This window comes from Schistocerca gregaria, chromosome 3, assembly GCF_023897955.1.
Source record: "Schistocerca gregaria isolate iqSchGreg1 chromosome 3, iqSchGreg1.2, whole genome shotgun sequence".
NCBI classification, from domain to species: Eukaryota; Metazoa; Arthropoda; class Insecta; order Orthoptera; family Acrididae; genus Schistocerca; species Schistocerca gregaria.
The window spans coordinates 697,324,963-697,340,522 of NC_064922.1; the positions used below are offsets into that span (position 1 = coordinate 697,324,963).

At 41.0% G+C, this 15,560-nt stretch overlaps 1 protein-coding gene across 1 annotated transcript in view; it reads left to right on the forward strand.

Annotated features, from left to right (window-relative positions):
- Window positions 1–15,560, forward strand: part of LOC126354703 (juvenile hormone esterase-like) — a 108,633-nt gene that overhangs the window by 76,579 nt on the left and 16,494 nt on the right. The window contains exons 7-8 of the mRNA XM_050004523.1: window positions 2,430–2,596; window positions 7,196–7,340. Of these exons, the coding sequence (XP_049860480.1) occupies window positions 2,430–2,596; window positions 7,196–7,340 (312 nt within the window). The remainder of the gene's footprint in view (window positions 1–2,429; window positions 2,597–7,195; window positions 7,341–15,560) is intronic.

Below are 15,560 nucleotides of genomic sequence, written 5' to 3' on the forward strand. Positions count from 1 at the left end.
TATAATTAAGAAAAATAGGCTGTTATGAAACGTATCTTATCAGGATTCCATCGGAGAAAACAGTATTCGTTATGTAAAGTCAGCATTAAAGCTACATTCAAAACGAATAACATTTGTGTGACATGATGTTTCACAAAAGACCAAGAAATGTTGTCGTTCGCGGACCTATAAAATGGCATGTACTGACTGCCGAAAATTCATGTCTGGCAGACAGATGCATGTTTACAAACTAATTTAATGAACACCCGTAAACCTAGAATAAAATTGCGTTTGAAATATATTTGTACGCCGATGAATGGAAAATGATATGCACAGCGTTATCAAAATTTTACTGCTGAAAATTTACATTGTAACTAGAAAAGACCGCGATGAAGATTTTAACGAGCAAAATGATTTGTTCCATGCCGCTTGTTACAAAATTTACGATGACACTCTATATAAAGTTGTGTAATCGTTTTCTCGCACAGAACGTTCATGAGATGTGCGATGCGTAATATCTGTAGAGTCTGAGGCAGAAAAACCGTGTAGTTAGCTTGCCCGGTTAATAAACAATGCAGGCCATGCTCGTTGCATGACATGCTCTGCTTCTGGACAACGCAGTCTCGTATCGCATCTTAACATTTTTTTTCTTTTATTACGGTTACTACACATTGTTTGTGATATTTTAATATCATGTTTCATAATTCCTTTATATTTTATTATTACTGGTGCTTATAGTATAATATAACATTATGAACACAGAAACAGTTTTATATACGATGCAGCAGCATAACAGTAAACTGTAACATTATTTTAAATCACAAGACCAACTTGTTGTTAAACTCATCTGTCCAACTAAGAGAAATGACTCGTATTAAGATGTGGAACTAAATGAATTTTGCTGTGACTTTTTCATAAATAGATCTATACTGATTTGCTGTATACAGTAACAACAAAATTTGTACGTGTACCTTTTCAATGCATCTGTTTCAACCTTTTTGTTAAATCCTATTTATTTTTGAGTCCCCACATCTGACGATGCTTCTGACTCGTAATAATAAAAATTGTTGCTTAAGGACATTTATTTTTTGTTGTAATAATTGATTTATGTTCCCATTGTAGTCATCTTAATGCGCCTCCAGTAAATATTCATTGTAACACATTTTCGGAACTTCAGTGTGTGTCTGACACACACGTAAAAGAAGAACTGAAGCTGACTGTTTATACCAGGGATGTCTGAAATACGGCCCGCGGGTTGCATCCGGCCCGTGAAGGGATTTAATAAATAACGGGGATGCGACCAGGAGCGCCCGACTGAAGTTAACTGTGACTTCCCGGCTGTTTGCCGGTTTGTTATTTCAAGTTTTCTTACTTCGAATGCGTGTGAAAATATGTCTGTAGAAACTAAAAGTAAAAAGTAGATAGCGAGCATCGTATCTTCAATACAGAGTGGACTACGAAATTTTTCATTAGACTGAAAGACAAGCAACCAGTGTCTGTCGTCTGTTATATAGGAACAGAGAACAGCTATGGAATGTAGCTTTGTTGGCTGAAGTCCTCTAAATTTGAATGGACTGAATAAAAAACTTCAAGGGGACGACAATATTATTCGTGACCTTTACACAAGTTAAAATTTTCTGACAGAAACTGATATTTTCTTAACCCAACGTGAAACAGAAAAAATCTTCTCATACTTCGCCAACTGTCGGTCGTTGGAGCGTGAACATGGTTCAAATTTTCCACTTTTGTTTACAATGGAAATGCCTTATCTGAAGAAAGAATTCTCTTCCCAGTTCTCAGATATAGATGCGCATTCTAAGGAGGCCCAAAAATTGCGGACCTCCTTTTCCTGTGAAGTGGAAGATGATCAGGCGGAAAACACTAATTCGCAGTCTGATGACAATGTGAACGACAAGTTTAAAGAAGGAAGCCTTGTTTAGTTTTGAGAGTTTCTTCCATAAGAAAACTATCTCAAGATCAAAAAATGTGCACGAAGTTCACCATCTCTGTTTCGCACCACCTACAGCTGTCAACAGATATTTTCTTTGATGAAATTTATGCATTTTAAATACGGAAGTACAAGTCATTTTACTCATACAACAGAGGAAGTCAGAGTCACAGTCTGAAAAAATTATGGATTCAGAATAAAAATTTTATATCTCTCACAAATCGTACTAAACGGTAGTAAGTCGTACGTGATGTTTTCACTGAATCTTGCGTTCGTGTCAAATAACAATTAATTTCGTTACAATTATCTAATTTCTTAGAAAATTTGTTTATCGGCCCCAATGAGATTCAAAACTTGATATGTCGGTCTCAAGGGCTAGTTATATGGACACCCAAGATATATGCAGTAGGGATCACCAGACATAATCTAAGCTCTTAGTACAACAAGCAGCAGCTGTTTTATTATATATACAAATCCTATGAGCTCTAACGTATGTTTACAGCTTTCGTTGAATATAACACGATGTTACAAGACCTGGACCGTAACAGCGACAAGCTTTTCCCCATCTGCTTCGCTTATCAGACGTCACCACGAGCTAAACTGGTAACTGAGAGGATTCGGAACTTTTATTTCTCATCCAACCCCCTTACAGTCAACGGATCCACAAATGTAAGTACGCAAAAAATTAAGTTATTTTAAATACAAACTTTCTCTCAGTACAATTACTAATGTAAGTTAGGAAAAAAGTTGTTTAAAAAAATTTAAAGATCGATCAGACACTAAGGTACAAAGTGCTTACAGTTTATCAATAAATTGTAAAACTGATAGTAGTGTTGATCAATGGTAACATGTATTGGACTGTTAATGCATTCGTGTCTTCATTCGTCTTTCGGCTGCAGGCCTGATTTAGTAACTTGTAATGAAATGAAACACCCACATTATCAGGCAGAACATTATGACCTCCGACCGTTATGAACCCGTCCAGGCGATAGCAGTGTCACCTGGCGAGGAATGACTGCTACTCAAGACACACGCACACTTCATGCAGTATTAATGTGCGTGCTATCCGTGTGTAGAATGGGGAAGGCGCGTGATCTATCTGAGTTTGACCGAGGACAGATTGTAATAGCCCGGAGGCTCGGCACGAGCTTTTCCGGAATTGCACGAATTATTGGGTGTTTGAGGAGTGCTGTGGAGAGTGTCTCCAACACGTAGCGGAACCGAGGTGAAACCACGTCCAGGCGTCGTGGGGTTGGGCGGCCACCCCTCATTACAGATGTCGGACATCGTAAGCTGGGCATACTGGTAAAACAGGACTAGGCGGGGAACTGTGGCGGAACTAAGATAATACTTTAATGCTGGGCAGAGAATAAGAATGTAGGAACACGGCGGGCCTTCGCAGCCGATGACCCATCCAACACAACATCGGAAACAATGACTGAAATGGGCACTTGATCATCGGCAATGGAAGCTGGCGCTATGCCATTTTTCATCGTGCCAATGGGAGCGCGCGAAGTCGTCGTCTTCCCGGGGCATAGCTCTTGTCATCTGTACTGCGGAGGCTGCATTATGCTGTGGAGAACGTTCAGCTGGGCATCGATGGGTTCAGTGGAGCTCGTGCAAGGCACCATGACCACCAAGGAGAATCATTCACTGTTTGCAGAGCACATACACCCCTCCATGACGATTGTTTTTAAACAGGATTATGCGCTATGTCCCGAGGCATGGAACATGACGGAGTGGTTCGAGAAACAAAGTGGCGAGTTCCAGTTGAAGTGCTTTCCTCGCCCCCTACCAACTCGCCAGATCCGAATTCGATGGAACAAACCTGGTTATTGAATGGGGCGTCAGGGCTTATCGCCCCCTCTCTGGTGTTTACGGGAATTAGGTGAATTGTGTATGCAGATAGGGTTCCAATACCCTCAAGCGATCTACGATGACCTCATTGCTTCCATGCCACGGTGCGTCGCCGCTGTTATCCGTGCCGAAGGTGGATATACGTGCGATTAGGTAGGTGGTCATAATGTTCTGGCTCATCAGTGTATCTAGAGAGATTACAAGTTTAATGTGAGGTCCTGTCGCTGTGCTCAAAATGAGTCCTGGTGAAAAAGTGGAGAGTAGCAAGCAGCAGGTACATGCCGAAAAGTGATTTGGAGAGATTTTGATTAATGCAGTTACTGTGCCGTGGTGTATTGGGAAGCCTGAGTGGTATTTATTGGAATATAGGTTTTAAGATACAGGCCATGTCATATTAATTTGATCACCTGTCAGAAGTCTCATTAACTAAGCTTTTCAGCGTGGAAGAAAATCACTTAGGTTTGGGAAGGTACCGACAAGGATATTGAGCCGTTCCGACACCCGTGCCGTGCACAGCAGGCTATGTTCAAATGGCTCTGAGCACTATGGGACTTGACTTCTGAGATCATCAGTCCCCTAGAACTTAGAACTACTTAAAACTAACTAGCCTAAGGACATCACGCACATCCGTGCCCGAGGCAGGAATCTAACCTGCGACCGTAGCAGTCGCGCGATGCCAGACTGAAGCGCCTAGAACCGCTCGGCCACACCGGCCGGCTGTCACTAACAGCCCAATAGAGCTATACCCGGGGAGTCTGGTAGCTAGGAACTCAGTGTTCTTCAAACCAGGTACTTACATTGTGAGCTTTGTCCCACTATTAGATGCCATCTCACCGAGGAAAAATAAACTGCATGTTTCTCGTCGTCACGTTCCCCAGTATAGATGGATTGTGCCTTCCGAAAGACGATATCACCCAGGGAATCCCACGGAAACATACCCCATATCATAACGCTCCCTCCTCCGGTCTGGACCCTTACGACTATTGTTGCAGGTCACTTGTCCAATGGAACGTAAAACGTAATTCATTTGAAAAAGCCACCTTTCCAAACATTGGTCGTCCAATTGCGGTAATGGTGTGCAAATCTCAGCCTTCATAGCCGATGAACAGCAGTCGACTTGGGTGCATGAATCACACGCAGCAACTTTCGCTGAATAGTGTTTGAGAAGACATTGCTGGTAGCCCCTTGGTTCATCTCGGTGGTCAGTTGCTGAACAGCTCTACTTCTGTGCACCCATACACGTCTCCTCAGCCGTTGTTGACCTCTGTTATCTATGACCTGTGGTGCACCACAATAATTAGGCACTAGTTTTGGATAGCGCCAATCTGTCACGCACGGTACGTTTTAACCACGGCGGCACGCGATCTGTTTAAGACTTAACAGTTTTGGAATTACTTCCACCCCGGCACGAAAGTCAATGACCCACCATATATCCACCATGTTAGAAGAATACTTTGCTCTTAAAAACTTTTCCAGGCTAAATAAATAATCGTAAGAGACTGGTGGCGTTTTCACTAAGACAAAAAGAATCACAAACTGATATTCATGCAGGTATTGACGGAAAATGCAAAATCGTAAACTTTTGTGGCCATTGAATTGAATGTGACGCTGCAGTGCAATTTCTCCGCGCCATTGACAAGGATGACAAGGATCGTAAATAGTGGACAGACATGTCGACACCAGGGCAAAAAGTGTTGGCGAATTTCATTCCGTGTATTCAGTTGGAGAGTAACTATGCCTCGCAGAAAGGCGTTTGAACAACGTACGCAAGTGTCAGCATTTGAGAGACGAAATGCAGTTGAGCTCAAACAAGCCGGTTGGGATAATCGGTGAATCGCTTAACTTTTTGATAGGAGAGATGTCACTATTTAACGATGTTGGCAGGAATGGGTGAATCAAGGCCGGACACAGAGTCAAAAAGGAAGAGGTCGGCCTAGGGAGACAACAGAACATGAGGACCGAGCAGTAATCAGAACGGCACCTGGATTCGTCATTATCATCGATCCGACGTGCAAGTGGTACTTCAGTCACCACAAAGATCATCAATAAGCGGCTAGAAGAAAGGGGACTGACCTCACGGCACCCCCTGCGCCGACTTCTATTGAGCCAGGAGCCCGTTTGCAGTGATGTCGGGCATATTCGGCCTGGAATCCCATTGAATGAAGTAGAACTGTCTTCAGTGATGACTCTCGTTTCGAAATGAGCCCAAATGACCATCGAAGACGTGTCTGGAGACGTTCCTGATAGCGGTGGGATACCAACCTGACTGAAGACCGCCATAAACTCTACGACCAGACAGCCAGGTGTGGTGGTCTGGGCAACAGTTCACTTCTTAGCGGGACGCCTTTGGTTGTTATCCTGACACCATTACAGCACAGCGATACGTCGACTATATTCTACGCCCCGGCTTGTTCCCCTTCACGGCAAGCCATCTTTGCTTTACATTTCAGCAATGTGAAGCCCGTCCGCACACAATGAGAGTGTATACCGCTTGTCTTCGTGTTTGCCAAAAACCTACCTCGGTCAGCAAGGTTGCTGGATCTCTCCCCAGTTGAGAACTTTGCAGTATTATGGGTAGTTCCCCCCCCCCCCCCCCCCCTCCAACCAACTCGGAATTTTGACGATATAACGAGCGAGGTGGATAGAATTGGGCTCGAAATCCCTCAGGAGGACAACCAACAACTCTGTCAATCAATGCCAAGTCGAATAACTGTTTTCATAAGAGACAGAGGTGAACCAACGAGTTATTGACTTGGTAGATAATCTTGTAAATCTCTTTCTCTCGAATAAATCATCCTGTTTTTCTGGAATTTTAATCATTTGTTTGTATGTACATATACATGAAATCTATTGATTTCCATCTAAATCTGATAAATCATTCTAGTGCGTGTAGTATTTATAGGAGAGCGGACATCTTTCCCTGTCTAAAACGCCTTTGTTTGTTTATGTTTCTCGAGCCTCAATTTGCAGTTAATTTCATTATCTGTACCACGTTTTACACCAACAGCTGAATGAGACAGTAGATCGTTTTTTTGGTACATCTACCTTCGGTCAGTCAGACATCTCCATCGATACAGTAAACAGGTACAGAACTACCGACACCAGAAGTGTCGTTTTAATGCAACAATAAATTTTTTCTAGCTGTGCGTATTCCACTGTTGGAGTGGTAAGTACGGTGAGAACCCAACCGGACTACAATTCTTACCATTTTACAGCAAACCTTATCGGCGTATAAAGACAAAATAACGTGTCACGTGAGGAATGGTTTCTTAGGACACTATCGTGCATTGAAATTTGTGTGTCTTGCCAAGTTCTCACAGTCATTTATGAGCAGAATTCCTCAAAACAACTGTTTCATTATCAAAAACACCTACTTCATTCAATAAATGATACTGTTTTCTTTTTTTTCAGATGATCAGTGATGGTTTATTTACATGGAAAACAGACGAGTCCATTAGGAGGTACAACGATACACAAGCTACTTATTACTACCTCTTTTCGTACAGAGGAAAATATAGTATGTCAGATATATATGCAATTGGCGACGTAAATATAGGTAAGAGAATGACGGAGGATTTTCCGATGTTATATGCATGCCTAGAATCAGCGAAGCCCTTAACATTATCACATACAAGGTGACAATTATTGAACTATATGAAATAAAATCGTCATAACTTCTGAACGGTTTGCTTTAGGAACTCCAAACAGCACGGATGGCCAGGGGCATGTAGGATTTTTTAAGTAGGAGCATGTATGGTTTGGTTTCATTTGAACAGGTTCGTCAATAAGCAAAACTGGCGCATTTTGGGGACTGAGAATCCGCATTTTCCGATCGAGAAGTCTCTTCACCATCGACAGATGACTGTGGAGTGTGCAATGTCCAGTCACGGACTAATTGGTGCGATATTCCGTGATGGCACGGTGACTAACGAACAGTACGTGAAGGTTTTGGATGATGATTTCATCACCTTTATCCAAAGTGACACTGATTTCTACAATATATGGTTCATGCAAGACGGTGCTCGACCCCATCGAAGCAGGAGAGTGTCTGATGTCCTGGAGGAGCACTTACGGGACCGCATTGTTGTTCTGGGTACCTAAACGACACTGACATAAGCCCCGTTTGGCCACCGTGGTCTCCGGATCAGAATACGTTCGACTCCTTTTTGTGGGGCTATGTTAAAGACGAGAAGTACAGCAATAGCCCCAAAACCATTGCTGAGCTGAAAACAAACTTTCAGGAGGTCATCGATGTTCCGACACTTTATTGGGTCATGTAGAATTTCGCTATTCGTCTGCGCCATATCATCGCCAATGATGGCAGACATATTGGAGATGTCATAACTTAAATCTGAATATCTGTAGTGGCGTTTACATGTTGAATAAAGTGTGTGCATGCCGTAGTTAGTAACTAATTTAAGTTCTTTTCTTATAGTTCATTAATTGTCACCCTGTATTTACAAAGGAAAAACACGTGAATAAACACACGCGATTTCTTCATTCTTAATACTTAATATCATGTAATTATACCACGTGATGTCCATAGCTATTACTGGCATAATGTAGTACGAAATAACCATTATCTTTATTTCATGATAAATACCAGTGCCCACGTAACATTTCTACAAAATTATTAGAAGTTTTTCGAAGGGTCACTATGGCATGTTACTTGATACTTTAGGGTCCTCTTCTCTAATAACTTTGCCAAGTTTTCATGACTTATAATATGTCTTCTAAGTTTCCCAAGGTAAGAAATAGGACGTCGTTAGTTGGGAACGTTGCTCTGAAAAACGTTCATGCCACCATATAAATTTTACGTCCTTAGAATACGTACACATATTTTCGTTACGAAACTGACATCACAAAATCTTGTAGAGAAAAGAACGGAGGACTACTAGATACTTGATTTTTGCTGAGCTGCAAAAGAACTGAGACACACTTCCACAAAATCAGTTTTGGTGCGACACAATGAATTTTTTTGGTCAAATGGCAACGTAGAAATAAGAAATACAATCATATTATCATAGTGAAAATATGGAGCAAACTTTAATCACAAATAGCAGACACAAGCCATTATGCCACATTGTAGTAGAAACTCTCTTCAATTCTACATGTAACTCAAGCTTTTAATGCATCAGGAAGAAAACGTGGTAACCAGAGAAAATAAGTCACAAGACTCTAACATGTATACTCTTCTTCCTGTCGATGATGCGTTTATTGATCCGTTGTTCTTGGAACAAACAAGTTTGTTAAATATGGGCCAAAATAATAAATATAAGGAAAATCCGATATTTTCAAAAACGATAAAATATGGAGGACGACCTGAACATTGAAACATAGAGGACTACAGCCTGGATACATTTTGAGTATTTGAGAATAACTAAGACATCAGGGGCATATGCCTGTCGTATGCCCAAACGACGTAACCAGGCAGAATAAATCTGCAATACATAAACTGAATTCTGCGTTTTGGTCCTCAAAAACGATAAAAGATGTCACACAATATCTACAGTAAAGTTGTAGAACATTTCAGAACACCTGAAAAAAGATGTGAATTTTGAAGAAGATATAATGCAAAAGAATTCTCAGACTTAAAATCAAAATATGGAACGGAAGCAATAACATTTCTGGGATAAGATGATAAAGCTATAACAAGATAATAGCTATATGACAATAAAGTGGAAAATCGTAGATACAACTGGAAAGTAACGTTTACCGTAGCACGAATATGTCGAGAAAGTGAGTTGAAGAATATGGCCTAAAAAGGCTGGGGAAATGTAATGTTTCTATAGGAAGGGTTCTATGAAGGGGATTGGCAAGATAAATGAGAAATGAAGTAGCTTCGACGGTTATCCAATGACTGATTTCATAGGTAAATGGAGACTTACCTGCTGAACAATTCGCAATTTCTGAAAATCTGGACAGGGCATGCCTTATTAAGTGTTTGTGTAAGATGACTGCCGAATAGAGTTGTGTCTAGTGATGCAAGAAGCGTTCATACACTAAGATTATAAATGCGAAGATAACTGTCTGTTACATTAGTACGACTAAATGGCTGAATCTGTTTCCATGATATCTGGTACATAGATAGCGTTAACCCTGATAAAGAACACAGGCTACTTCAGAAAGAAAAAAAGTCGATCACGTAGACTGTGAAATAGGGGCTGGGACACCATTGTTTACATCAGTGAACATAAAGCATGTTAAATAAGCATTAAATATGTTGCATAAAAAACTGTGTAATCTACAGCTACTTCGATAGCACGTTGCGTATATGTGCGCTCCTGCTGGTCTCAGACCTCCGCATGCAGTGCAAGACAGTGAGCCTGCCAATGCTACATCGTCGTGTGTTGTGGCCGAGAGGGTTGGTGGGGAGGGGGGGGGGGGGGGGGAGCACGTGGGGAAGGGCAGGGAACTGTGCTGTTTTTATTGTTGTTGTGGTCTTCATCATGAGACTGGTTTGATACAGCTCTCCATGCTACTCTATCCTGTGCAAGCTTCTTCATCTCCCAGTACCTACTGCAACCTACATCCTTCTGAATCTGCTTGCTGTATTCATCTCTTTGTCTCCCTCTACGATTTTTACCCTCCACCCTGCCCTCCAATACTAAATTGGTGATCGCTTCACGCCTCAGAACATGTCCTACCAATCGATCCCTTCTTCTAATCATGTTGTGCCACAAACTCCTCTTCTCCCCATTTTTATTCAATACCTCCTCATTAGTTATGTGATCTACCCATCTAATCTTCAGCATTCTTCTGCATCACCACATTTCGAATACTTCTATTCTCTTCTTGTCCAAATTATTTAGCGTCCATGTTTCACTTCCATACATGGCTACACTCCATACAAATACTTACAGAAAACACTTCCTGAAACTTAAATCAATACTCGATGTTAACAGAATTCTCACCTTCAGAAACGCTTTCCTTGCCATTGCCAGTCAACATTTTATATCCTCTCTACTTCGACCATCATCAGTTATTTTGCTCCTCAAATAGCAAAAACTTCTTTACTACTTTAAATGTCTCATTTCCTGCTCTAATTCCCTCAGCATCACCCGACTTAATTCGACTACATTCCATTATCCCCATTTTGCTTTTCTTGATGTTCATCTTATATCCTCCTTTCGAGGCACTGTCCATTCCAGGTCCTTTGCTGTCTCTGACAGAATTACAATCTTCGAACCTAAATTTTTTTATTGCTTCTCCGTGGATTTTAAATTTGTCCTCTAGTCATCCCCGCTTAGTCATTTTGCACTTCCTGACGATCTCATTTTTGAGATGCTTGTTATCCTTTTTTTGCTTGTTTCATTTTCTGCATTTTTATATTTTTTCCTTTCATCAATTAAATTCAATATTTCTTCTGCTATCCAAGTATTTCTGCTCGTATTTTTACCTGCTTGATCCTCTGCTCCCTTCTCTACTTCATCCCTCAAAGCTACCCATTCTATTGTATTTCTTTCCGCCATTCCTGCAAATTGTTGCCTTATGCTCTCCCTAAAACTCTGTACAACCTCTGGTTTTTTCAGTTTATCCAGGTCCCATCTCCGTAAATTACAACATTTTTGCAGATTCTTCAGTTTTAATCTACAATTCATAACCAATAGTTTGTGGTCAGAGTCCACATCTGCCCCTGGAAATGTCTTACAATTTATGACCCGGTTACTAAATCTCTGTCTTACCATTATATAATCTATCTGAAACCTTCTAGTATCTCTTGGCTTCTTTTATGTATACAACCTTCTTTCATGGTTCTTGAACCAAGTGTTAGCTATAATTAAGCTATTCTCTTTGTAAAATTCTACCAAGCGGCTTCCTCTTTCATTTCTTACCTTCAATCCATATTCACCTACTATGTTCCCTTCTCTTCCTTTTCCTGCTATCGAATTCCAGTCACATATGACTATCAAATTTTCGTCTCCTTTCACTATTTGAATAACTTCTTTTATCTCATCATACATTTCATCAATTTCTTCATCATCTGCAGATCTCGTTGGCGTATAAACTTGTACTACTGTAGTAGGCGTGGGCTTCGTGTCTATCTATGTCACAATAATGCGTTCACTATGCTGTTTGTAGTAGCTTACCCACACTCCTATTTTTTATTCATTATTTAACCTCCTCCTGCATTACCCCTATTTGATTTTGTATTAATAACCCTGTATTCAACTGACCATAAGTCTTGTTGCTCCTGCCACCGAACTTCACTAACTCCCACTATATCTAGCTTTAACCTATCCATTTCCCTTTTTAAATTTTCTAACTTACATGCCCAATTAAGGGATCTGGCATTCTACACTCCGAACCATAGAACGCCAATTTTCTTTCTCCTGATAACAACATCCTCCTGAGTAGTCCCTGCCCGGAGATCCAAATGGGGGACTATTTTACCTCCGGAATATTTTATCCAAGAGGAAGCCATCATCATTTAACCATACAGCAAAGCTTCATGCCCTCGGGAAAAATGACGTCTGTAGTTTCCCCTTGCTTTCAGCAGTTCGCAGTACCAGCACAGCAAGGCCGTTTTGGTTAGTACTACAAGGCCAGATCACTCAGTCATCCAGACTGTTGCCCCTGCAACTACTGAAAATGATGCTGCCCCTCTTCAGGAACCACACGTTTGTCTGGCCTCTCAACAGACTCCCCTCCGTTGTGGTTGCACCTACGGTACGTTTATCTGTATCGCTGAGGCACGCAAGCCTCTCCACCAACGGCAACACGGTACGGTCCGCGGGTGAGGGGGGGGGGGGGGGGGGTCCGGGGGGGGGTTGTGCATCACGAGCTATTTCCACCCAAAGGGACAGACACGTCAGGGCAGCTAACGTTATTGCATGTACAGCACCTAATTTAACCCTCCTCTATGTCCAATGTCGCTAATGCACGCTGGAGCAGTGGCACTCGATGCTGAGGTAAGCCCATTCCTATCCTGTATTTGGTCAGCAGGGAAGGAAAGGTGGTGGCGCTAAATCCCTGTTCTCCAGAACGTATGCCAGCGTGCCAGTTTAAATAGCAAACCACTCTGCAGTGTTTCACATCCGTTCGTCGGTTGGGGCCGTAAAAAATAAAACTAATAGCTTACTTAGTCACCATCAATCATCATAACAACACTACTGATGTGCGAACTCAGCCACAGGTAACAAATAGTGTTAAATAATTGCAGTATTTTCTAACAACATGGCAATCAAGTATGTCTAATATTTGTGCAATATATATATATATATATATATATATATATATATATATATATATATATATATATATATATTAACAAGCCATCAAGGATGTATATGCCCGAACGAGAAGTATCTCAGATACAGTAAAGACAGGGGCGGAGCAGTGGTACAGAAGTTTGTCAACTTGTTATTCCATGTCCTCTGTAAAAGTAACTTCGTAATGAAACTGAGCAAAAGGGCTGCATTAAACCATGGAATGTCACTATTTTTTTTCTTTTTAATTCATGCTAACAGGGAACCACGCGCGTAACGTAGTCGTCATCAATTTCTCTTGGTTATACTTCATAGTCACCCACGTGACCAATCATTGGCATTACCTGACTGCTAACGACTCTTCAAAAACGAGTCGAAAGCAGCAGCATTGATCGCCCCTGTAAGACGTCTATTCTCTAATCGCTGCGTGACTAAATTCGCACTCTTTATATTCTCGCAAGTTTTCTTATATGTCCTCAAGTCCGCTGATGTGTGTGTGTCTCCAAACAAAAGTAGGAGTATATTACTGGTATGCTTAAATCTAGTTCCGTCTCTCACATGGTGAATGCTGTGCTGTATCTGACCAAGTCCCGGATTAAAAAGGGCCTAAGACAGGGATGTAGTCTTTCATCCTATTGTTCAATCTATACACCGAAGAAGCAATTATGGAAATAAAAGAAATTTCCAAGAGTGTAATTAAAATTCAAGGTGAAAGGATATTATTCATAAGATTTGCTGATAACATTGGAATCCTCAGCGAAGACGAAGAAGAATTACAGTATCTACTGAATGAACTGGGCAGTCTAAAGAGCGTATAATATGGACTCAGAGTTAACAGAAGAAAGACGAAGGTACTGAGAAGTAGTAGACATGACGACAGTGAGGAACTTGACACCAAGATTGGTGATCATGAAGCACATAAAATTAAGTAAATCTGCTGCCAAGGCAGTAGAATAACCGATGAGGTCGGAGCAAGGAGAGCATAAAAAGCGAACTAGCGCAGGCAAAAGGGGCGTTTTTGGCAACAGTAGAAATTTGTGAAGATGTACTTTTGGAGTACAGCACTGCATGATAGTGAAACATGGACTGTGGGAAAACCAGAACGCAAGAGAGTCGAAACATTTGAGATGTGATGCTACAGAAGAGTGTTGAAAATTAGGTGGACTGATAAGGTAAGAAATGAGGAGATTCTCCGCAGAATCGACGAGGAAAGGAATAAATTGAAAGTACTGACAAGAAGAAGGGACAGAATGATAGGACATGTCGTATTAGAGGGAGCTATAGAGGGTAAAAATTGTAGAGGAAGGCAGAAGTGGAATACATCCAGCAAATAATTGATGACATAAGCTGCAAGGGTCATTCTGAGGTAAAAAGGATGTCACATGGGAGGAATTCGTAACGGGTCCCATCAAACCAGTCAGAAGAGTGAAGACTAAAAAAAAATCAGTACATCAGTGCAGCTAATACCTCATGCGTTATGCGTGTAATTGCAAATCAAGGAGGTACAAGTTACAGAATAAAAGTAAGCTGAAGATTTCAGTTAACTCAAAATAGACAAAGAGACCGTACTGATGTACAAATATATTACGCTAGCTGAAAATGGCTGAAAGTTCGGAAGATATTTTAGCAGCAATAAGATTACATAGAAAGTGGCTGGTTGCTCTATTTCGTCAATTAACCCATTCCGTTGCTTTTTAAACTTCACTCCAAAATACAATAAAATTAATTATTCTGGGAATGAATGTTTCACGTTGCAGTTGAGAGTGTACTGTTTAATCTACCTAGACAATTAAAACAATGTACCGGACCGGGATTCCAAGTCAGCTAGCCAGAGCGAATAACGCTCTTACTGTGTGAACTATGCAGACACGATCATCTCTAACACCCTCAGTTCTCTCAGTACCTCAGTCACAGTTTATAAACTTCACGGACGCTTTCCTACGTATCTTTCACGACAAGCAAACCAGGAAGAAATAGCAACATTAAGAAATGGATGAACTACAGCCAAGGTATTGCTTATGAACTTCCATGTGATGAAATGACATTTTACAACTACATAAATATATAACAGTGCAAAAGCGCATCCAGCTGCTCAAGTGATTCAATATCAAGACTATTTTCGACTAACGTGTAATGTGATATTGTATTATACAGAGTACATACGTTGTTGGTGCATGTTCGCCGCAACAAAACAAAACAGGTGACAGGTTGAATACCATATAGTGAGGGTAGAGTAACTGAAATCAACTGTAATAGTGTGTGGCACAGTAGCTGTTTTCTTATTTTTATGAAAGAAAACTGGTGTTCCCTACAGTGACCAACCCATACCACGTTCTACCAATAATAACATCCGTTTTATCTCATCTCTGACACTATTATATCAAACACAAAAATAAAATTGTATGTTATCTGTTAGGTGAAATAACTTTTTAGTACTGCACTGCGGCTGAGTAATGGCGCTGCTTTCTCTCCGATATCTATATTTTTCAGTTTCGTCAGTCGACGTTGCTGCACTTTGTTGACCAGAGTCAACATAGTCACTGAGTACACAGTGAAGTGACACGGGT